Source organism: Neoarius graeffei, chromosome 23 (genome assembly GCF_027579695.1).
Source record: "Neoarius graeffei isolate fNeoGra1 chromosome 23, fNeoGra1.pri, whole genome shotgun sequence".
Taxonomy (NCBI): domain Eukaryota; kingdom Metazoa; phylum Chordata; class Actinopteri; order Siluriformes; family Ariidae; genus Neoarius; species Neoarius graeffei.
The window spans coordinates 4928363-4951423 of record NC_083591.1 but is presented as its reverse complement, the minus strand read 5'-3'; the positions used below and the strand labels follow the sequence as shown (position 1 = coordinate 4951423).

The 23061-nt window shown below is 38.8% G+C and overlaps 1 protein-coding gene across 2 annotated transcripts in view; it reads left to right on the top strand.

Moving 5' to 3' along the window:
- The window catches only part of cdh7a (cadherin 7a), a 449735-nt gene that overhangs the window by 4355 nt on the left and 422319 nt on the right, over nt 1-23061 (top strand). For both annotated transcript variants that reach the window (XR_009651290.1, XM_060905638.1), the window contains exon 2: nt 15774-16223. Coding sequence is in view for 1 of the 2 variants with exons in the window: in XM_060905638.1 (XP_060761621.1) it covers nt 15978-16223 (246 nt within the window). In the remaining variant the exon portion in view is untranslated. The remainder of the gene's footprint in view (nt 1-15773; nt 16224-23061) is intronic.

The window sequence follows — 23061 nt, the reverse complement described above, 5'->3', positions numbered from 1 at the left end:
ACCAGGAGGCCTTAATAATGAGACCATATGTTGCCCATCTTCGCCATACTGCACTTGATGCCCTGATGCCAGGAGCTACGCACTGAGCACACGGCGCTCGCCAACACTCTGCCCCCCAGCAGGAGGTAAGGTCTGGATCAGCCCAAGCATGGAAGCCCAAGAAGGCCAGGTTCCTCCACATCACATAGAGTGATGAGGTTAATGAGGCATCATCATCCACACTTTTTGGGTGATCGACTTGGAACACATGGGAGAAAGGAAGGCTTGAGATAAATATAGCACAAAAGAAGCAGACACAGATTCGGAGACTCGGAGACTCAGAGCACATTACCAAGCCCTTATTTTATTTTTGGCCTCTTTTGCTGCCCAGGTATCTTCGTTAGCTTCTGAATTTCTACATCAGATATGGATCCCACGGGAGCAGTGACGCACAGAGAGAAGTTTTTGTACAAAACTAGACTTGTGATCGCGTACACTGAGTGTGATGATGAAATATAACGACACGATGAATCAAAGAAATAGGGAGTGTTTACAGAGCTGAAGAGCGAGAGCCGAGTATCGCGGTGGTCTCAATTCTGGAAGTTTTGGTTCTACTGTATTTATCACTTCTACTGTATCAGTAATCTGGAAAATATTTAGAAAATGTGTGATATATATTTTAATATCGAACCAAAATCCTCATGGGAAGGAAACCCTGTTATTGGATTCTACATAGAACCTTTGTGTTTATTGTATAGATTGTCATTTTGTGTGTATAGCGTTCATTTCATTCAAGCTGCAACATTTTCTGCAAAGAGTGTCGTCAGCTTCTTCAGGAAAGAGTTTAGAGTTTCATGGACAATCCACAACACTAACAGTCACTATAAATGGATCAAAAGTATGACGTAATCTTTAGTTAATAAACGATTGTAGTTGTTGAATACCACATTGCTGTGGTGTTCAAGGAATACAGTAAGGCTTACCTGATTCACCGGTGTCCCGATATTATTGGCCAATATGAACTAATTGCCTCTTGATAGCAGCTGATAAATGACAAAAAAGAAACAGAAAGACAGAAGGTGGATCCTTTAAAGCTAGACTGCCTTTCAGATTGTTCAAGTGTACGTCATGAAAAGAATTTTCCCCGACACACAATTATTTTTGTTTAGTGACCGAAAGCTACTGAATTCAAATCACAGACTTCCAATTTTATTAGTGTTTTTTTTTTACAGACCAATTAATGAATTTATCTCCGCATGACCCTAAATCCTCCGCTATTTTTTCCTGCTTCATCATGACCCAATACAAGATACTACGTCATGCATCGTGTGGTGGGCTTTCCCCGTTCACGCAAGGCATTGTGGGATACAAATTTGAAACAGGAGAGGAACATGGAGGACGTGAGTGTGCGAATGAAACGTGAAAGACCGACTACAGTAACGGAAGGTGAGAAGAAAAGACGTTATATTATATATGAAGGAAAGGAAATGCAGGACCAAACTAATAAATATGGGCGCTCAGCGAGCACCTCGGTGTGATCAGCTGTTCGTTTAGCGACAGAATAATGGAACTGTCAGCGCACGCTCAAAGGTAAACCTGTAGATGGCAGTAATGCAACACTGTGGATGCCAGCTGCCGTAAAACCCAAAAGAAGAAGAAGAAGAAGGTAAACCTGCGCATGCGCACACGGACTTCCTCTGTCTGCTTGACTGCGCGACGCGAGCAATTTCATGCACATTATTTGCTTTAATCCCCTCAAATTAAATAACTTCCCAGCCACAGAATGGCCTGATATTTTGTGAGATATTACAGAAATAAACAGATATCGCAATCACCACATTTCAGATGGAACTAAATTTCACAGATTTTATGAAATCGAAAGGCCATACGCTTGAACTATGTTATGAGTGTTGTCATTGCATAATTTGTCCACCAGAGGGCACTCTGAAACTGCACTGCTTCTGACACGTTTGGAACAACACAAATCATAACAATCAGCTGACCCAAGCAGACACGAGAGTCGGAGAGTCGACCAGACGAAACTGTTCCGCTATTAAAAAAGAAAAGTTGCACATGTGTAGAAATCATATTTGTTTTTTTTTAATTGAAATAATTTTGTAGTTTCTATAAATATAAATAAATGAATAAAGTAAAGAATCCTAAAGTATTTCATCATTATATTAATGCTGCATATATGCTATATTTGAGTGATGAAGATGGTTTAAACTTTTTTTTTCTAATTAAGTAAACTATACCGTTCTGAGAAAACACATAACTACTAATTGTACATGTTCTCAGATAAATAGTTATTTTATCTTTTGGACAAATATATATATATATATTTTTGACAGCTGTTACAAGCGAAAGTAGATCAGCGAGAGAAACGTGCTGTTAGAAAGATAAGATAGGAACATCTTCAATAAACTGAAAATGATGAACAATGACCCTCTGTACCTCCTGCTTCCACAAATTAAGAAGACGACATACAATCTAAGAAAGAACCAGTCAGTCACCATGCCCTAAAGTTCATCCAGATAGATTTAAGAACTCATTCTTTAATAGAATTATATTTAAATATGAATTAGTTGTGTAATTACCAGCGTATAGAATTTGCTATGTGTTTCTTTGATTCATTTTTAGTGTATATATAAAATATGCCTTCTGCTTTGCCATGTAAAATAAGATATGTATATATATCTTATTTAATTAAAGACCATTGATTATCATTTTTTTCCATGAAAATTTGGCCTACTTGACTATTTTTGTACAATTCAATATTTTAATACATTTCTATTTGAATGAAGACATGCTTGTAGTGTTTTTTTTTTTTTTTGAGTGGTGGGTATCAGCTGATAATACCGGTTATCAGAAATCACAGACCCTTTTTATTGTTAACAGTATCGGTGATGAATCATTTATCGGTCGAGCCTTAAAGTGTATATTGTGGGCCAATTTCGTTTTTTTAATATGAAAGTATGTCCCTTTACACACTCATCCAGAAGGGTAATTTTGCACAAGGCCATCTGTCTACAGCAGAGAAAAATAAAATAACAAAGCGCGTCTGGAAAAATCCCAAGGGAGTCTGGAGCCAGATTCGTGACGTCACCTGCGGAAGCGCCAGCAGGCTGCGCGAGCTTTGCACAGTTTCAGTGCACAGCCTGTGTAGACCAAGCGCTCCCGTTTCTCTCTCATCGTCCGGTCTTTTGGAAAACGATGAGTACTAATCCCATCATGATTGGTGTTGCTACACCCTCCTACGATACATCTGTTAACCATTTTAATAATTACGTGATAACGTTGAAGAAATTTGCAGAAAACCACCAGGTCGTTTTCTCATAAACAAACCAGCGCTGACGTAGGATTCAGAGGGAGGCGTCCCGCACGCGACGTCACGAAAATCAGTGTTTGCCGGGAAATCCAAATGCCAATTTTTTTCAGAGGCGGACCAATTCGCCTCAAATGGCTCGATTTCAACTGAATTTTTCTGGTATTGCGCAAGGTAAAAAAAATGGCACAAAATGCAAAATGCGACAGATATTTGACCAAAGTTTAATATAAAATAGGAGAATTACATTGATCTTGCTCCTGAATTTGCCTGTGATATGCACTTTAAGATAAAACACACAAGGACACGCTGTTATTGGAAAAGAATCAACTTCAGGGTGGTGGTGGAACTCCACTTCATCACACTCCTCTGTCATTGATTATGTTTCTATAAGAGCATGACACAGAGTATTTTATTCCTGAATTTGCCATATTATTATTATTATTATTATTATTATTATTATTATTATTATATGCGAAGCTGCTTGCGTGTAAAGGTGTATCTGCTGCCAGGGAAACACTCGTACTGATGACTCTCGACACTGTGTACTTTGTGTTCTCCAAAGTGTCACCTGAATCGAAATTCTGCAGCTCTGAGATAATTGAGACACAGTTAGAGAGTGTTTTCTTTCCATCTCAACTGCTTCTATCCCGTTTTTTGGGTTTTTTTTCGACATTTGTTGAGTTTATCTAGTGTAGCATACAGCGATCTAATCAGGAAGCTAAGCGCTTGTAATTCCCAGCTAAAGCAAGGCTTATAATGGAGATTAGAGGCTTCGGATGAGACATTGCCCCTCTGAGGCGTGCAAAATATCCTGAGACAGTGTGTTCTTTTCCAGTATGGTTAGTGTTCACATTTACCAAAAAAAGAGAAAGAAATAGATGGGTTCAGGAAGCAGGGAGTTGGTGAGAGACTTGGAGTGACCGAGTGTCTGAAGAATACTTTGTGAATTACTTTGCCTCGCCTTTCCTGAACTGGATAAAGAAAAAGACAAGGTGTGTGTGTGTGTGAGAGAGAGAGAGAGATGGAGCGGAAAGGAAATGAGAGGAAAGGACAGAGGATCCCTGGAGGACTCTTCTTCTCTCCTTCAGATCACTTTTTTTTCCAGCTTTTTTCATCTGTTTCTTTACCACATTTTAAACGTACGTCCCGCGTGCCAGAGTTCAGAGAACACTGCCGGTCTGCTCCACATTTACATCCTCATCCTGCTCCGAACACACCTGAAGCAGAAACTCAAGCTGTTCTGGAAAGTACTATTTAGAATCCATTCAGTCAAAATCACTGAGAAAATGAAAGCCCCAGGAAGCCGAAATCTGTGATTGCTTTCTAATGAAGTTAATATCGATCCTGTGGCCATGATGTTCACGACAAAGTGTGGATAATTAGCCACTTTTCCAACTTCTGTACTGGGTGCTTTGAGAGAATTTCTTCACTTTTGATGGCGTTAAACTTTATGTGGAAAATAACCTGATGTCAACTTTGTGCACAAACACAAGATATCATTCGTTCAGCCCTCACGGCTTTTATAAAAGACATTAATGCTTGAACGGTTTCTTTGAGTCTGAGCGATCAACTGAGCAGGTGGAAACTAACTGCTGAGTGAAAGCTAACCTCAGAAAAGCTAACACTATTGTTAGCAAAAGCAGCTAACAATAGAGTAAAAGCTAATCTACCAAGTGAAAGTAAACCTGTGAAGAAAAGAAAGCTAATCTCGTGAGCAAATGTAAACGAGGAAAATCTAACACATTGAGCAAAAACAAACTACGAAACTAGCTGAAGAAATGTAACCTACCGAGTGAAAAGCTAATGTAATGAGCTAAGGAAAACTAGCAAGAGAAAGCTAACCTAGCAAATGAAAGCTAATAGTGCTAACAGTGAAAGCTACAACTATAGGCTCACTAGAGCATAAAATCCAATTTACAAAGAAGAAGCAAAACTGAATGAGGAAAAAAAGAAGCTAGTCTAGTGAGTGAAGGTAGATTAGCGAGTAAATGCAAATTAGAGAGAAAAATCAAACCTACTGACTGAAAGTAATGAGTGAAAAGCTAACCTCGCAAAATCTTAACATAAAAAAGGAAAAAGCAAATTACTGTAGTTAGTAAAAGCTGATTAGAGACTGAAATGTAACCTAGCAAATAAAATCAAACTAGCAAGTGAAAGCTAGCTGAGCAAAAAAAAAGCTAACATAAATAAAAGTGAGAGTGAAAACAAACCTGTGAAGAAAAGAAAGCGAATCTACTGAACTAAGGTCAACTAGTGAGCGAAAGCTAACTAGCAAGAAAAATGTAACCTATTGAGTGATAGAAAACTAGTCAGTGAAAGAAAGTGAGTGAACGCAGATCTAGTGAAAGTTAACACAATATTTAATGACAAACTAGCAAGTAAAGCTCGCCCAGCAAAAGCTAAAATAAAAAGCAAACTATTGAACGAATAAAAGCTAACTAGTGTAAACTCCAGCTTACAAAGTAAAAGCAAACCTGAGTGAAAAAAGCTCATCTAGTAAGTAACAGTAGATTAGTGAGTAAATGCTAATTAGAGAGAAAAATCAAACCTACTGACTGAAAGTAATGAGTGAAAAGCTAACCTAGCTAAATCTGAACATAAAGGAAAAATCAAATTACTGTAGGTGGTAAAAGTCAGAGACTGAAATGTTGCCATACTGAATAAAGTTAAACTAGTACGTGAATAAATAAGTGAGAGTGAAAACAAACCTGCGAATGAAAGAAAGCTAATCTCATTAGCTAAAGCTGCTTTTACATGGGCACTTGCGCCAGAACAAGTTGCCCCAGCACAACTGCCCATCTAAACATGATTTGTTCTGGAACAATCTCACACCGGTGGATGCAACTTGTTCCGGAACATCTTGGTCCAGACGCAACTTGTTCCTGCTTACCATCTAAACACAACTGGAGGCAAGTAGGAAGAGCTTACACGTGTGTGGTAGGGTCATTTATCATCCAGACAAGACCGCTTCAGTGAAAAAACAATTCAGTGGCCAGTTCTTCTCGAGTGCTTTTCCTTGTCAAACTTCTCCACCTTTAAACGATGGAGTCGAGCGATTTCCAAACCAATCGCTACAATAAGTGGACTAAAGAAGAACATTCTTATCCAGTTGTGGTGAGATGCGCTGTTGGATTTGGACAAATCGGGCCGCAGTTAAAAACAAGCTTCTGATCACTGATTTGTGCATGCAAAACTTTTGTTTAACTCTTAAACCTTCAACTCAAAGAGTTGGCCTAGGGCTTAGCGTGTCTGCCTCTTGACTGGGAGACCATGAGTTCTACTTGCAGTCAGGTCATACCAAATAAAAATGGTGCCATCTGGCGAGGCATCACAATACAGATGCGAGTAGGGAATCAAACACTCGCGGTTACCAGAGGACCAGCCCCCCACTGTAACCCTAGCGATGTAATAGGCAAGAGGCCGAGGGCTACAGAAATGGAGATTGGTGCCATCCAATGTGCCTTGATGGCATGGGAAGGGCTTTTTTCTTTAACCTCCAGTTTGCCTGCGATAGAGAGTGAGTGTGTAAACACGAAGGAAAGTGGGTGCAACTTGTTCCCGCTGCCTGTGTAAAAGCAGTGCAAGGTCAACTAGTGAGCAAAAGCTAACCAGAAAGATAAATCTAACCTATTGAATGATATAAAACTAGTCAGTGAAAGAAAGATAGTCTACTTAGCAAAGCCTAGCTAGTGAGTGAAAGCAGATCTAGCATAAGTCCCACAATATTCAACAACAAACTAGCAAGGATAGCTAGCCCAGCAAAAGCTAAAATAAAAAGCAAACTATTGAACAAATAAAAGCTAGCTAGCGCATGAACTCAGACTTACAAAGTAAAAGCAAAACTGAGTGAAAGAAGCTAGTCTAGTGAGTGAAGGTACCGTAGATTAGCGAGTAAATGCTAATTCGAAAGAGAAAAATCAAACCTATACTGACTGAAAGTAATGAGTGAAAAGCTAACCTCGCAAAATCTTAATATAAAAAAGGAAAAAGCAAATTACTGTAGTTAGTAAAAGCTGATTAGAGACTGAAATGTAACCTAGCAAATAGAATCAAACAAGCAAGTGAAAGCTAGCTAAGCAAAAAAGCTAACATAAAGTGAGAGTGAAAACAAACCCGTGAAGAAAAGAAAGCGAATCTACTGAACTAAGGTCAACTAGTGAGCGAAAGCTAACTATCAAGAAAAATGTAACCTATTGAGTGATAGAAAACTAGTCAGTAAAAGAAAGCTAATCTACTTAGTGATGTCAAGCTAGTGAGTGAAAGTAGATCTAGCAAATGATAACACAATATTTAATGACAAACTAGCAAGTCAAGCTAGCCCAGCAAAAGCTAAAATAAAAAGCAAACTATTGAACAAATAAAACCTAACTAGTGTAAATTCCAACTTGTAAAGTAAAAGCAAAACTGAATAAAAGAAGTTAGTCGAGTGAGTGAAGGTAGATTAGCGAGTAAATGCGAATTAGAGAGAAAAATCAAACCGACTGACTGAAAGTAATGAGTGAAAAGCTAACCTAGCTAAAGCTTAACTTAAAAAAGGAAAAAGCAAATTACTGTAGTTAGTAAAAGCTGATTGGAGACTGAAATGTAACCTAGCAAATAAAATCAAACTAGCGAGTTAAAGCTAGCCGAGCAAAAAAGCTAACATAAATAAAAGTGAGAGTGAAAACAAACCCATGAAGAAAAGAAAGCAAATCTACTGAACTAAGGTCAACTAGTGAGCGAAAGCTAACTAGCAAGAAAAATGTAACCTATTGAATGATAGAAAACTAGTCAGTGAAAGAAAGATAGTCTACTTAGCAAAGCCTAGCTAGTGAGTGAAAGCAGATCTAGCATAAGTCCCACAATATTCAACAACAAACTAGCAAGGATAGGTAGCCCAGCAAAAGCTAAAATAAAAAGCAAACTATTGAACAAATAAAAGCTAGAGCGCATGAACTCAAACTTACAAAGTAAAAGCAAAACTGAGTGAAAGAAGTTAGTCTAGTGAGTGAAGGTACCGTAGATTAGCGAGTAAATGCTAATTCAAGAGAGAAAAATCAAACCTACTGACTGAAAGTAATGAGTGAAAAGCTAACCTCGCAAAATCTTAACATAAAAAAGGAAAAAGCAAATTACTGTAGTTAGTAAAAGCTGATTAGAGACTGAAATGTAACCTAGCAAATAGAATCAAACTAGCAAGTGAAAGCTAGCCAAGCAAAAAAGCTAACATAAATTAAAGTGAGAGTGAAAACAAACCCGTGAAGAAAATAAAGCGAATCTACTGAACTAAGGTCAACTAGTGAGTGAAAGCTAACTAGCAAGAAAAATGTAACCTATTGAATGATAGAAAACTAGTCAGTGAAAGAAAGATAGTCTACTTGGCAAAGCCTAGCTAGTGAGTGAAAGTAGATCTAGCAAATGCTAACACAATATTTAATGACAAACTAGCAAGTCAAGCTAGCCCAGCAAAAGCTAAAATAAAAAGCAAACTATTGAACAAATAAAAGCTAACTAGTGTAAATTCCAACTTGTAAAGTAAAAGCAAAACTGAGTAAAAGAAGTTAGTCGAGTGAGTGAAGGTAGATTAGCGAGTAAATGCGAATTAGAGAGAAAAATCAAACCGACTGACTGAAAGTAATGAGTGAAAAGCTAACCTAGCAAAAGCTTAACATAAAAAAGGAAAAAGCAAATTACTGTAGTTAGTAAAAGCTGATTGGAGACTGAAATGTAACCTAGCAAATAAAATCAAACTAGTGAGTTAAAGCTAGCTGAGCAAAAAAGCTAACATAAATAAAAGTGAGAGTGAAAACAAACCCATGAAGAAAAGAAAGCAAATCTACTGAACTAAGGTCAACTAGTGAGTGAAAGCTAACTAGCAAGAAAAATGTAACCTATTGAATGATATAAAACTAGTCAGTGAAAGAAAGATAGTCTACTTAGCAAAGCCTAGCTAGTGAGTGAAAGCAGATCTAGCATAAGTCCCACAATATTCAACAACAAACTAGCAAGGATAGCTAGCCCAGCAAAAGCTAAAATAAAAAGCAAACTACTGAACAAATAAAAGCTAGCTAGCGCATGAACTCAAACTTACAAAGTAAAAGCAAAACTGAGTGAAAGAAGCTAGTCTAGTGAGTGAAGGTACCGTAGATTAGCGAGTAAATGCTAATTCGAGAGAGAAAAATCAAAGCTACTGACTGAAAGTAATGAGTGAAAAGCTAACCTCGCAAAATCTTAACATAAAAAAGGAAAAAGCAAATTACTGTAGTTAGTAAAAGCTGATTAGAGACTGAAATGTAACCTAGCAAATAGAATCAAACTAGCAAGTGAAAGCTAGCCAAGCAAAAAAGCTAACATAAATTAAAGTGAGAGTGAAAACAAACCCGTGAAGAAAAGAAAGCGAATCTACTGAACTAAGGTCAACTAGTGAGCGAAAGCTAACTAGCAAGAAAAATGTAACCTATTGAATGATAGAAAACTAGTCAGTAAAAAAAAGCTAATCTACTTAGCAAAGCCGAGTGAGTGAAAGCAGATCTAGCAAACGCTAACACAATATTCAACAACAAACTACTGAGTAAACGCTAATCAGGAAAGGAAACTAGCAAGTGAAAGCTAATCGAGTGGAGTGTAAAGTAATGCTGATGGTAGCTCTTTGCTCCAGTTTTTTTCAATTAATGGTACAATGTGGCTGAGCAATAGTTTGACAGTATTTTAGAAATCAAACTCCAGTTGTTGTAATGTTCTCTTATGTATCAGATGTGTGTTAAAATTGCAAACTGTCATCACCGAAGTAAAAAAACAAAACAAACACTCAGCGGAAGACAGAAGCGCTCGGTGATTGATGAACAGGAACAAGAATTTGTTGTGTCCTGATAAGCTCTTCACAAACACATCCATTACACACACCTACACCACGGCGCGGCTGGATTCTCAAATCTGATTGGTCAGGAGGCGTTGATTCATTTCCTGGAAAAACAGCTCTGACAGGAGTGCAGCTGCAAATCCCAGGTTTATATGTCTTAATGTGCTGTGGTTTCTATAGTAACAGCTCATTCGCATCTACTTGTACAGTGGATGAGAGCCTGAGAGTCATAATGAAGAAGGGTTTTTTTTTCCTTTGATTGGTGCAGTTTTCTCTGAGGAGATGTTTCATTTATGGAAGGAGTCTCCAGTGTCGGTCAGTATGTTTTCCCGCAGATGGACGACTTTGTGTTTTTGCGGTTTCTTGGTAACATGACAAGCTATGTTCTTTTGTCTCATTGACCTCAAGAGAAAGAAAAGACAGGTTGGTGAGGGAACGGATGTTTATCGCTGCTATAACGCAAGCAAGAACATGAGCTAACTCGTTTATATAAGAAGAAATGTAACTATAAATGGAAAAAAGTAGGATGTGTGGGTTTTTCCTTTAAAAAAATGTCATTGTTTTGATAATCTGGCTCGATATCAACGTTCGAGTTCAGATCTCGTCTTAGCGATGTGTCACATCTTACTGTTTTCTTGAGATGGCGAATTACCATCCCGGCCTCAACATCCTTCATGACATCAGGATGAATTCTGAAGGCATGAGGCGTTCTGCTTCAAGGGCGGATTCGACCCAATTTCTGTTTGAACTCCTTTGATTGGGAGTTTAAAAGGCTGTTTGAAGAATGTGTAAGCTGTGCTCAGAACCCTGAGGCTCGGCGCAGCTGTGTGACTTGAATCTTGTCATTTCAGCCAAGGTTACATGCTTCTGAACTGCACATTTGCATTGCTAATGAAGCACGACGCCACGTCACGAGTCACGGCTGCTTTGTTCTGTCCCAGTGAGCACAAAGACAGTTAAAAGTAGTGTAGTGTTGTCATCGACCGGACTATTGTTTATATATTCATGCTACAGGAAATACAGTGAAGCTAAGAGGAAATGTACCTAGTTATGAGCGTGATCATAAATCTGGACCTGCTGAAGAATCCTGGGAGTTAAGGACTGACGTTAAGATCGATTCAGATAAAATTCAGTGCTTTTTTTTTTTTAAATAACAGTTACAGGATTATATTTGAAATTGTTAGTTTTAGGTCTTTTAATATCTTTAAAAATTTTAGACCATTAAAAATGAAGATCTTTAATCTTTAAATATAAGAATTAGATTTTGAATTATTACAGTTTTAGATCTTTAAAAATAAGAATAAAAAATAAGGATTATGTTTTAATTTTAGTTTTAGAGCCTTAAAAACAGGGATTAAAAAAGTGACATTTTGACTTATTCTAGTTTTAGATCTTTAAAAATAAGGATTAAAAAAAGGTTTATTTTTTTATTTTATTCTTAGCTCCTTAAAGATGTTTTTTTTTCTTTAAATAAGGATTATATTTTTAATTTTAGTCAAGTCAAGTCAACTTTATTGTCAAATATGCTATACATGCTCGACATACAGCACAGATGAAATTTCAGTCCTCTCTGACAGGCAATGCAATAAATAAAACTAGAATAACTGAATTAAACAATATAAACAGTATAAACACTTTAGATAAGAAATAGACATAGACTAAACACTCACAGGTGTGTATATATATATATATATATATATATATATATATATATATATATATATATATATATTATACAGTATATATACACACACACACACACACACACACATATCTCATCTCATTATCTCTAGCCGCTTTATCCTGTTCTACAGGGTCGCAGGCAAGCTGGAGCCTATCCCAGCTGACTACGGGCGAAAGGCAGGGTACACCCTGGACAAGTCGCCAGGTCATCACAGGGCTGACACATAGACACAGACAACCATTCACACTCACATTCACACCTACGGTCAATTTAGAGTCACCAGTTAACCTAACCTGCATGTCTTTGGACTGTGGGGGAAACCGGAGCACCCGGAGGAAACCCACGCGGACACGGGGAGAACATGCAAACTCCGCACAGAAAGGCCCTCGCCGACCACGGGGCTCGAACCCGGACCTTCTTGCTGTGAGGCGACAGCGCTAACCACTACACAAACACATACACATAAATTGGAGCAAAGGACATAAAATAAACAGTCAATGGCACTTGAGGTATAGCAGGTAAACATGAAATAAACAGTATAAACAATAAACTAATAGCTGTTAAGGTGAGGTAGTGCGGAATAGTGCAAATGAGCGAGGTAAAGTGAAATGTGCAGACCCTGAGTTCAGTGTGCGAATGAATGTTGAGGGTGTGTGTTTTTAGTTTTAGAGCTTCAAAATGAGGATTAAAAAAAGGTTATATTTTGAACTATTATAATTTTAGATATTTAAAAATGATGATTAAAAATAAGGATTATAATTTTATTAGTTTTAGATCTTTAAAAAAGGATTTAAAAATAAGGATTATATTTTTAATTTTAGTCTTAGATTCTTAAAATATATTTTTTAAAAAATAAAGGTTACATTTTGAATTATTACAGTTTTAGATATAAAAAAATAAGGATTGTATTTTTTATTTTAGTTTTAGATCCTTAAAAATAAGGATTTAAAAAAAAAATAAAGATTATTTTTTTAAATTTGGTTTTAGACCCTTAAAAATAGATTTTTAAAAATAAGGGTTAAATTTTGAATTATTAGTTTTAGAACTTTAACAAAAAGGATCTTCCCAAGATAAGGATTATGTTTTAAACTAGTATAGTTTTAGATCTTTAAAAATAATGATAGAGGTTATATTTTTTAGTATGTTCTGATTATTTCAGATCTTTAAACCAGGTAGCCACTCGGTAGATTAGAGTCCATATCTCCGCCAAGCCACATATTATCAACATCACAATCACGTCACTTGAACCTCAGATAATACTCTATCTGTCCACCAAATTTCATCCAAATCCATTAACTGCTTTTTGAGTTACATTGGGAACAACAAACAAACAGAGGTGAAAGCGTAACCTCCTCCAAGACAGCTCATTAAACAGATTTATTAAAACTAAAATTTGGATCTGAATTTCAGTATTAAATAAGAAGGAAATTGTGATTTCAGGACCATCTCACTCAGAACGAGCTCTTTTATATTTATTCAGATTTCTATCATAAAATGGACATTTCGCGTTACGCCACTCAGACAGTCGCTTCCATTATTTTTGGGAAAATATTCTTTGAATTTCCTTTCAATGCATATTCAGAGCTCAGGTCAAATTGGACCAGGCCTCAATGCTTCCCTGAATAATGTGCCTTTTATAAGATAATTTGGGTCAAAACACTCAGCTATGTACCACTGTTTCCCACAGAATACAGTCATTGTGTGAAAAATGCAGTATTCAAGTAAAAATCGGACTTGTGGAATTCTGCTGGCTCAATAATGGACATCTTGAGATGTCTCTGGTCAGTCTGAGCTCGCCAGGCTTTCTTTATTAGTGAGGTAAAAGCCAGGCCTCGGCGAGGGAGCAGCAGTGCTGCGGCTGCTTTCTGTCTTTCTTTCTTTCTTTCTTTTTTTTTTCTTCCCTGTCTGATCTCATCAAGTACTGCTAAAGGAAATATAAATCTCCCTGGACGTCGAATGTCCTGTACGGAAATGGTGTACCGCTGTTCTGCTATTAGGCATTTTCATTTAGCTGACACCTCCTATATGGGCACTCAGAGTGGCATACATTTGTTTTACTGCTGTCAGCAATTGATCTCTCTCTCTCTCTCTCTCTCTCTCTCTCTCTTGGACTTTGCCCTTAAGACAAATGTGCTCCACTTCTTGTGTCTGTTAGCTCACCCGCAGCATTTCACACACTTCTCATTGCTTCCTCTGAAACATCAAAAAGTCTAATCTTGCACAGTTGAGTGTGTAGCAATATTAGTGTGTGTATATATATATATATATATAAAGAAATAAGGCCGGTGTGATGAAAATGTTATTATTGTATGCTTCAAACAAAGACAGTACTCTTTTCAATACACGAATAGGTGGAAAAATACAGGAAAAGGGTGAGTTCAATTTCTGCTTTCAATTTTAGTGGGTTTTTTTTTTTGGAAACCCTATTTGTGTTCTCATTCTCACTGCGGTTCTTTAGGCAAGTGAGATCACATGACTACACGATCACACTATGGTGATGACCAATACAACCAAGAGCTTCTGAGAGACGGGGCCTCGCTTTGTTTCAAGTGAATCTCTGAGAAAGCAATTCGACTCTGAATCAACTCACTTTCAGAAAGTGAAGCAACCATGCAGAAATGTCATGTGATACACAAAAATGTTGAAAATTAAATTATATATATGGATGGGGCAGCACGGTGGTGTAGTGGTTAGCGCTGTCGCCTCACAGCAAGAAGGTCCGGGTTCGAGCCCTGTGGCCGGCGAGGGCCTTTCTGTGCGGAGTTTGCATGTTCTCCCCGTGTCCGTGTGGGTTTCCTCCGGGTGCTCCGGTTTCCCCCACAGTCCAAAGGCATGCAGGTTAGGTTAACTGGTGACTCTAAATTGACCGTAGGTGTGAATGTGAGTGTGAATGGTTGTCTGTGTCTATGTGTCAGCCCTGTGATGACCTGGCGACTTGTCCAGGGTGTACCCCGCCTTTCGCCCGTAGTCAGCTGGGATAGGCTCCAGCTTGCCTGTGACCCTGTAGAACAGGATAAAGCGGCTACAGATAATGAGATGAGATGAGATATATAATGATGGAATCATTTATTTAGTGTTTACTCCCAGTTCTTCTTGCACACGTGGTGGTGATTTTTAGTCATTGCGAATTTGAATCAGAGCAAATTTGATACTTGTGATTCATTTGCTGTTAGTTTTGGTTTGGTTTTATGCTGCATGTGATTAAATGAACCAAAAAGCAACAAAAAATCTTCTGAGGAGCATTTCGGACTGAAAACGTCCTTGGAATATATTTTCATTGGTTGGTCAGAAATATGTTAAACAAACCTTTACGAATTGTCAGTGAAATCAAATACGAACAAATTGCTCAAGCACAGAGAACAGGCAATCAGTGCTAAATAATAATTAAAAAAAAGATTAGGCGTTTATGTAAATAAGAATTTTTGAAAGTTTATGTCTCACATCCAGAGTTTATTTGACAAGAATCCAGAATTATGCATTTCTGCATGTTTGATATACTTTTTGTAACTGAGTTGATTCAGAGTCGAATCAGTTTCACTGCATGGATGAACACGGAGTTGGGACTCTATAATTTCATGTTCAAATCTATAGAACATGTTGCATTTCCTGCAGTGCTACAGCTCTGTGCTTTGGCTCAGTTTAGCAGCTCACATTGACAAAAAAAAAAAAAATTAAATGCTGCAAACCAAAACACATGATGCATTTGATTCACTTCCTTCAAGTGAGTTGATTCAGAGTCAACTTGTTTATTGAAATCACCAAATTGGTCACATTTTTCAGCACTGTCCCAGGACAGATATTACTGCATTAATCAGCACATCACAACTGACGCCATGTCTTTCTAGGACCTGACTCTGAAGTAACTGCCGGAACCCGTTGCAAATCTTTCTTTCTTTTTTTTTCTCCCTCTCCCTCACACATTCTTTTCCTCTCTGCCTTCTCAGGATTGGCACTCCTGATTCAGCCGTGATCAACATCCAGTTCTCCTGTGGTCCATCTCATCAATCACTGCTGCTCCTGGTCTCCATTGCCTTTCCACGCAGAGAACGAACTCCCAAGCAAACCGCCCACTGCTGGATATCTTGTGCCTCTTTGTCACCCCGAATTGACTTTTCCTCACCCTTCATTTTTCTCCTCTGGCCCACATCATGAGCAGGGCGAGCCGTGGGGTCTGGAGTGGACTGACGGCACTCAGTGTGTTGGTGCTGGTCCAGTGGGTGGGGACGTGCTGGGCCATGACGCTGAACTCGGTTCGTCTGAGTCCAGAGCCAGACGCACCACTCAGAGTCGAGGATGAGGACGCAGTACTCCACAGACACAAGAGGAACTGGGTATGGAACCAGTTCTTCGTCCTGGAGGAGTACACAGGAGATGACCCTCTCTACGTCGGCAAGGTGAGTCAGCTCGACAAATCTAAATAGCTGAACCATACGCAAATTATCATTTTTACAATATACTTTCATATAGCAATTCTGGATTGTTACCGGTATATATAATTTACAACAACATCAGCACAACAAACAAATGTAACACTAGAAGCATTAACAATTCTTCAAACCCTTAAACGTTCCATGTGGGATCCGACAGTAACATTTCTTCATTTCAGAAGCTTCCGGATAAAATCCAAAAACCTTTAACTATCCCAAGAACCATTTTGTATGTGTGAAACAAATTACACTACGTTCAGACTGCAACCTGAAACGACCCATATCCGATTTGTTGTGAAATCCGATTTTTTTGTTAGGCCGTTCACATTACCAATTATATGAGACTTGTATGCGATCTCCAATATGAACGGAAAACGACCCAAAAGTGTCCCGCATGCGCAAATTGACACGTAATAAGCACATCTACGTAATACATAAAAAAAAAAGCGCACTCTTCAAGTTTACAAGTAAAGCATGGAGATGAGGCGAGACCTGGCGATGTGGTTTTTGTGGCGGCGGCGGAACTCACACAATAATCTGATTAATGTGGGCAGCAGACTAATGAGACCGAAGGTGTCAAATTACTGGAAATTTCCAGAACAATCTTATAATCTTGTAATACAGGATGGTTTAAGTTATAAATCAGTTATAGAAACTGTTTTATTTAATCAGGCTAACAGATCAACATCCAGGTCCCTACCAAATCCACCATTAGCTTGATCAATTCTATAAAAGTCTATTTAAATTCTGAAAACTGTACAAATGTTGTTTTCCACCAAAGAGGCGGGATTAGCCAACGCAGAATAGTGACGTTTGTCTCTTGTTGATGACGTGTCGGTCGCATGAATGCGACCTGTCCGGTCAGACTGCAGTCACATGTGAAAATAACGGATATGCATCGGAATTAGGACCACATATCCAAGCGGCCTGGGTCGCATGTGAAAAAAATCGGATCTGTGTCGTTCAGATTGTCAATAACAAATTGGATACAGGTCGCATATGGGGAAAAAAATCGGATATGGGTCGTTTCAGGGTGCAGTCTGAACGTAGTCATAATGCTGCATCAGGAAAGTATGCAGCAAGCTTCTAAGTTAGCTTGTTATCTGTTCGTCCACATGCTAAATCTTAAATTGCACCTAGTTGCGAACTTTTTTCAACACTGTTCTGTTTATTAATCAAATTTCTGATTACAAATTAACAAATTTGTTTCCCCCCCGACAGCTAAATTTAGCTAAAATAATGTTGTTAGTGCAGAATATGGAGCAAGTTAGCATAAATCATGCTAGTCAGTGTGCTTTTTATTGCGCTACTTCAATTACAAAATACCATCAATTCAGTAACATTTTTAATAATTTTTTAAATAGTTATTTTTCTGATTACCAAGGAGATGTTTTCCTCCTCTTTGAATATTTAGCTTAAGTAAGGAAGATGGGAGCAAAGCTAGCAATAAATGGAGCTAGCTAGCGAGCCGTAATGATGCTAATCAGAATGGACTATGAGGAAAAACATGGAACAAATGTAGCAAATGTTAGCGACTGCTGAGTTAAGACATATTTAAGTCAGACTAGCAAAGGGGGCGGCACGGTGGTGTAGTGGTTAGCGCTGTCGCCTCACAGCAAGAAGGTCCGGGTTCGAGCCCCGTGGCCGGCGAGGGCCTTTCTGTGCGGAGTTTGCATGTTCTCCCCGTGTCCGCGTGGGTTTCCTCCGGGTGCTCCGGTTTCCCCCACAGTCCAAAGACATGCAGGTTAGGTTAACTGGTGACTCTAAATTGAGCGTAGGTGTGAATGTGAGTGTGAATGGTTGTCTGTGTCTATGTGTCAGCCCTGTGATGACCTGGCGACTTGTCCAGGGTGTACCCCGCCTTTCACCCGTAGTCAGCTGGGATAGGCTCCAGCTTGCCTTTGACGGTGACCCTGTAGGACAGGATAAGCGGCTACAGATAATGGATGGACTAGCAAAGGATTTTTTTTTTGTAAGCCAGATAATATCGCACTACATCTAATGTAGCAAAGTACTCACTGGGACTAGCTGTCAGTCAGAGAGTAGTTAGCTAGCTGCTAGTCAGTATGCTCTTCTCTCCTGAGCTAAACCTATTACAAATAAAATACTGTCTAGTCTAGGGTGACCAGATTTCCCGAGTCTAAAACCGGGACACTTTGCGCGTGACCGTGATACTCGTGCACACACACGCGTTTTGATGTAAACATGCGCCGGCTCAAACCATGGCTCAGACAGGTGCTTTTATCATTTTGTAGAAGCTCACTTTTATCAACATTTCAGAGAATAATCAAGTGTTTTCTTGTTATCTACATGTACTTCTATCACAATTCAGTTAAAGTAAGAAAATCAGACAACAGATGTGATGATAGGGAACGGAGAAGGAACACTTACAGTGTGTGCAGTAGGCTTTGCGCATTGTTCTGCACCTCTCGGAGGAAGGGGTAGGTGCCCTGTAAATCTTTGGAAAAGGTACATTTTCTTTTCGGCATAATTGCTGCGGTGTTACTGCTGCTAGCTGCTAGACAAAGAACATTCGCGCCAGTTAATGTTTATTTTATTGTTGCATGGCAACACGTTCTGTTGTCTGGAATAATGTGGCTAAATAAACACCCATGCCACAGGGCCAGGGGGCAGTAAGCAGGAAAGTTTGCAATTCCTGTCAATTCATCAAAATAGTAAATGCAGACATTTTCTCCGCTACACAGCAAATTCCTCAGTGTTGAATTAACACTTTCAGAGTTAATTTGGGTCCAATTGGACCTATAAACACTCTGGGTGTTAATTCAACACTGGGGATTTTGCTGTGTAATGATTCCCACGCTGCTCAGTCGCAAACGTCGCGAGTGGCGAAAACCGGGACATATCCGTGTCCCTACAGACTTTTGTCGGGACTCGGGACACACAACCCCAAATCGGGACTGTCCCGGTAAAACCGGGACGTCTGGTCACCCTAGAGTCGCTAACATTTTCATTATTGTTTTATTTAACAGTCTGATTTCTGATTACAGGTTATCTTCCACAGGTTGAATTTAGCAGTCAGGGAAGAATATAGAGCTAGCTAGCTATCAAGCAGCTCTTATGCTAGTCAGTACGCTCTTTAATGAACTAAAAAGTTACCAAAGACAACAAAATACTCTTCAGTAACATTTTCATTCTTGCTCTGTTTATTAATTGTCATATTTTTATTTACAAATGAGCACAAGTCCGACACTCAGTTTTAGCTTTAGCTTCAGCAACATGATCAAGACAGGATGTGCTCAGTAATGTAGCATTGTCAAGTTACTATCTAGTCACTAAAACTTTTATTTTAATTGGTTTTCTTTTCTAGTAAAGTTTCCTGTGCTTGAATTTAGCCAATGTCAAGTGGTTGTTGTGACAGTTAGCAGACTTTTTTTAATAAAATAAATGTGTTACGCATTTATCCACTGTTTAGCAAAAAAGATATAGAGATTTACAGTTTCTTAAAACATTTGTTGCAGTAGTTAGTTTAGCTCGGTAATGTAGCATTGTCAAGGCAAACTACTGTACAGAACTAGCTCGCAATTGTAGCAACTAGCTAGCCAGCTACAGTGGTGCTTGAAAGTTTGTGAACCCTTGAGAATTTTCTATATTTCTGCATAAATATGACCTAAAACATCATCAGATTTTCACACAAGTCCTAAAAGTAGATAAAGAGAACCCAGTTAAACAAATGAGACAAAAATATTATACTTGGTCATTTATTTATTGAGGATAATGATCCAATATTACATATCTGTGAGTGGCAAAAGTATGTGAACCTCTAGGATTAGCAGTTAATTTGAAGGTGAAATTAGAGTCAGGTGTTTTCAATCAATGGGATGACAATCAGGTGTGAGTGGGCACCCTGTTTTATTTAAAGAACAGGGATCTATCAAAGTCTGATCTTCACAACACATGTTTGTGGAAGTGTATCATGGCACGAACAAAGGAGATTTCTGAGGACCTCAGAAAAAGCATTGTTGATGCCCATCAGCCTGGAAAAGGTTACAAAACCATCTCTAAAGAGTTTGGACCCCACCAATCCACAGTCAGACAGATTGTGTACAAATGGAGGAAATTCAAGATCATTGTTACCCTCCCCACGAGTGGTCAACCAACAAAGATCACTCCAAGAGCAAGGCGTGTAATAGTCGGAGAGGTCACAAAGGACCCCAGGGTAATTTCTAAGCAACTGAAGGCCTCTCTCACATTGACTAATGTTAATGTTCATGAGTCCACCATCAGGAGAACACTGAACAACAATGGTGTGCATGGCAGGGTTGCAAGGAGAAAGCCACTGCTCTCCAAAAACAACATTGCTGCTCATCTGCAGTTTGCCAAAGATCACGTGGACAAGCCAGAAGGCTATTGGAAAAATGTTTTGTGGATGGATGAGACCAAAATAGAACTTTTTGGTTTAAATGAGAAGCATTATGTTTGGAGAAAGGAGAAACACTGCATTCCAGCATAAGAACCTTATCCCATCTGTGAAACATGGTGGTGGTAGTATCATGGTTTGGGCCCGTTTTGCTGCATCTGGGCCAGGACGGCTTGCCATCATTGATGGAACAATGAATTCCGAATTATACCAGCGAATTCTAAAGGAAAATTTCAGGACATCTGTCCATGAACTGAATCTCAAGAGAAGGTGGGTCATGCAGCAAGACAACGACCCTAAGCACACAAGTCGTTCTACCAAAGAATGGTTAAAGAAGAATAAAGTGAATGTTTTGGAATGGCCAAGTCAAAGTCCTGACCTTAATCCAATGGAAATGTTGTGGAAGGACCTGAAGCGAGCAGTTCATGTGAGGAAACCCACCAACATCCCAGAGTTGAAGCTGTTCTGTACGAAGGAACGGGCTAAAATTCCTCCAAGCCGGTGTGCAGGACTGATCAACAGTTACCGGAAACGTTTAGTTGCAGTTATTGCTGCACAAGGGGGTCACACCAGATACTGAAAGCAAAGGTTCACATACTTTTGCCACTCACAGATATGTAATATTGGATCATTTTCTTCAATAAATAAATGAGCAAGTATAATATTTTTGTCTCATTTGTTTCACTGGGTTCTCTTTATCTACTTTTAGGACTTGTGTGAAAATCTGATGATGTTTTAGGTCATATTTATGCAGAAATATAGAAAATTCTAAAGGGTTCACAAACTTTCAAGCACCACTGTAAGTATACCAGCTGAACACTTTAATTAGCTAAACCTTTTAAAACTTGTTAGCTACTGTATTGTATAGACAATATTTTCTGTACTGTTTTAATTGATATTTGTATTAACGATGAAAATGTTGGTCCTATGTTTAAAATGAAATGTGTTAAGCAAAGTAAAGAAGCTACGGTAGCTAGTGATGGCTAGCTTTTTGTCTTGATACTATAGCTAGCTAGTTTAATAGGTTTAGTCGCGTTCTGAAATGTAAGCATCGATTTTCTGTCCAGTTTTGCGAGTATGGTGATGTAATATTGTCCAAGCAGAGTATGAAAAATGTTAGCTTGTGTTAGTTCGTTAGCTGAGGCTAAGATAAAACGACTTTAGGTAATTCTAATTAAACAAATGTTATATTGAAAATGCAGGTAATGCAGGTAGAGTTTGTAAATCATGCTAAATAATGAGCAAGTTATGGTATGGACCAAAGTCGAAGGCGAATCGCTAATCACATCTCGAAAACAAGAAATTCTGTCCGTAAAATACAATATCCGAATGAACTTTATTCATGTTTTGGTGATGAAATAAAGTGTGCAAATTGTTTGACACAAGACTACAAAAATAAATCCTGCAACAACTCTGTGTCAAACCTGGACCACAAATGGAGGCCTTTTTTTTTTCTTCCGATGTCTGTTGCATTTTTCACCCCATCCATCACGACCTCGCGGAGGCTCGATACATTTAGACTCCTGTATGTGCCGAGGAAAACAAAAAAATGAGTTTCATAGCTCAGGTATGAGTCAAAGTCGAAGTTATTGTTTCTGACATCTACATTTGCTGTTTTGACTCACGCCTCAGGCCCTCCATCAGAAACGGTGAAATCTGAAGTCCGTGAAGGTGCACAATAAAAAAAAAAAAGCCAAGTTTATTCAGGCTGTGTGTGTGTGAGAGAGAGAGAATACGACTGCTTCTGACTTGCACAGGTTTGGTTTTTGGAATCTCAGATGCTAGTTTTTTACTCACCGCAAAACAGGAAGTAGATCAGGACTGCTGATTTCAGTGTGCTTTCCGAGGGCATACTGTGAGGCTGAGTTTAAATTTGTGCGTTAGCTAGCACGCATAAAAAGCACTGAATGAAAAAAAAACCTCAGTAAAAATGTATAGAGAAATATAATGAGCAAGACAGCGCAGTAAACACTGAGAGGACGAGATTTTGTGTGAGCCATGTCATGACTAGCTACAATAGCTTTACGGTGTATTACTGTACAAACTAGCATGTAAATAAATGAAACGCTCCGTGTCCTGCTATAAAAGGAAACTAATAAATGATGGCTTGGTGTGTTGAAGTGGTGTTACTGTTTTGTTTTTTGTTTTTTTTTCCTGTAGCAGTAGAACCTGGTATGTTTTATTCCTCTTGCACTACAGCTAGTAAAGAAAATGTTGTGGCGGCACGGTGGTGTGGTGGTTAGCGCTGTCGCCTCACAGCAAGAAGGTCCGGGTTCGAGCCCCGTGGCCGGCGAGGGCCTTTCTGTGTGGAGTTTGCATGTTCTCTCCGTGTCCACGTGGGTTTCCTCCGGGTGCTCCGGTTTCCCCCACAGTCCAAAGACATGCAGGTTAGGTTAACTGGTGACTCTAAATTGAGCGTAGGTGTGA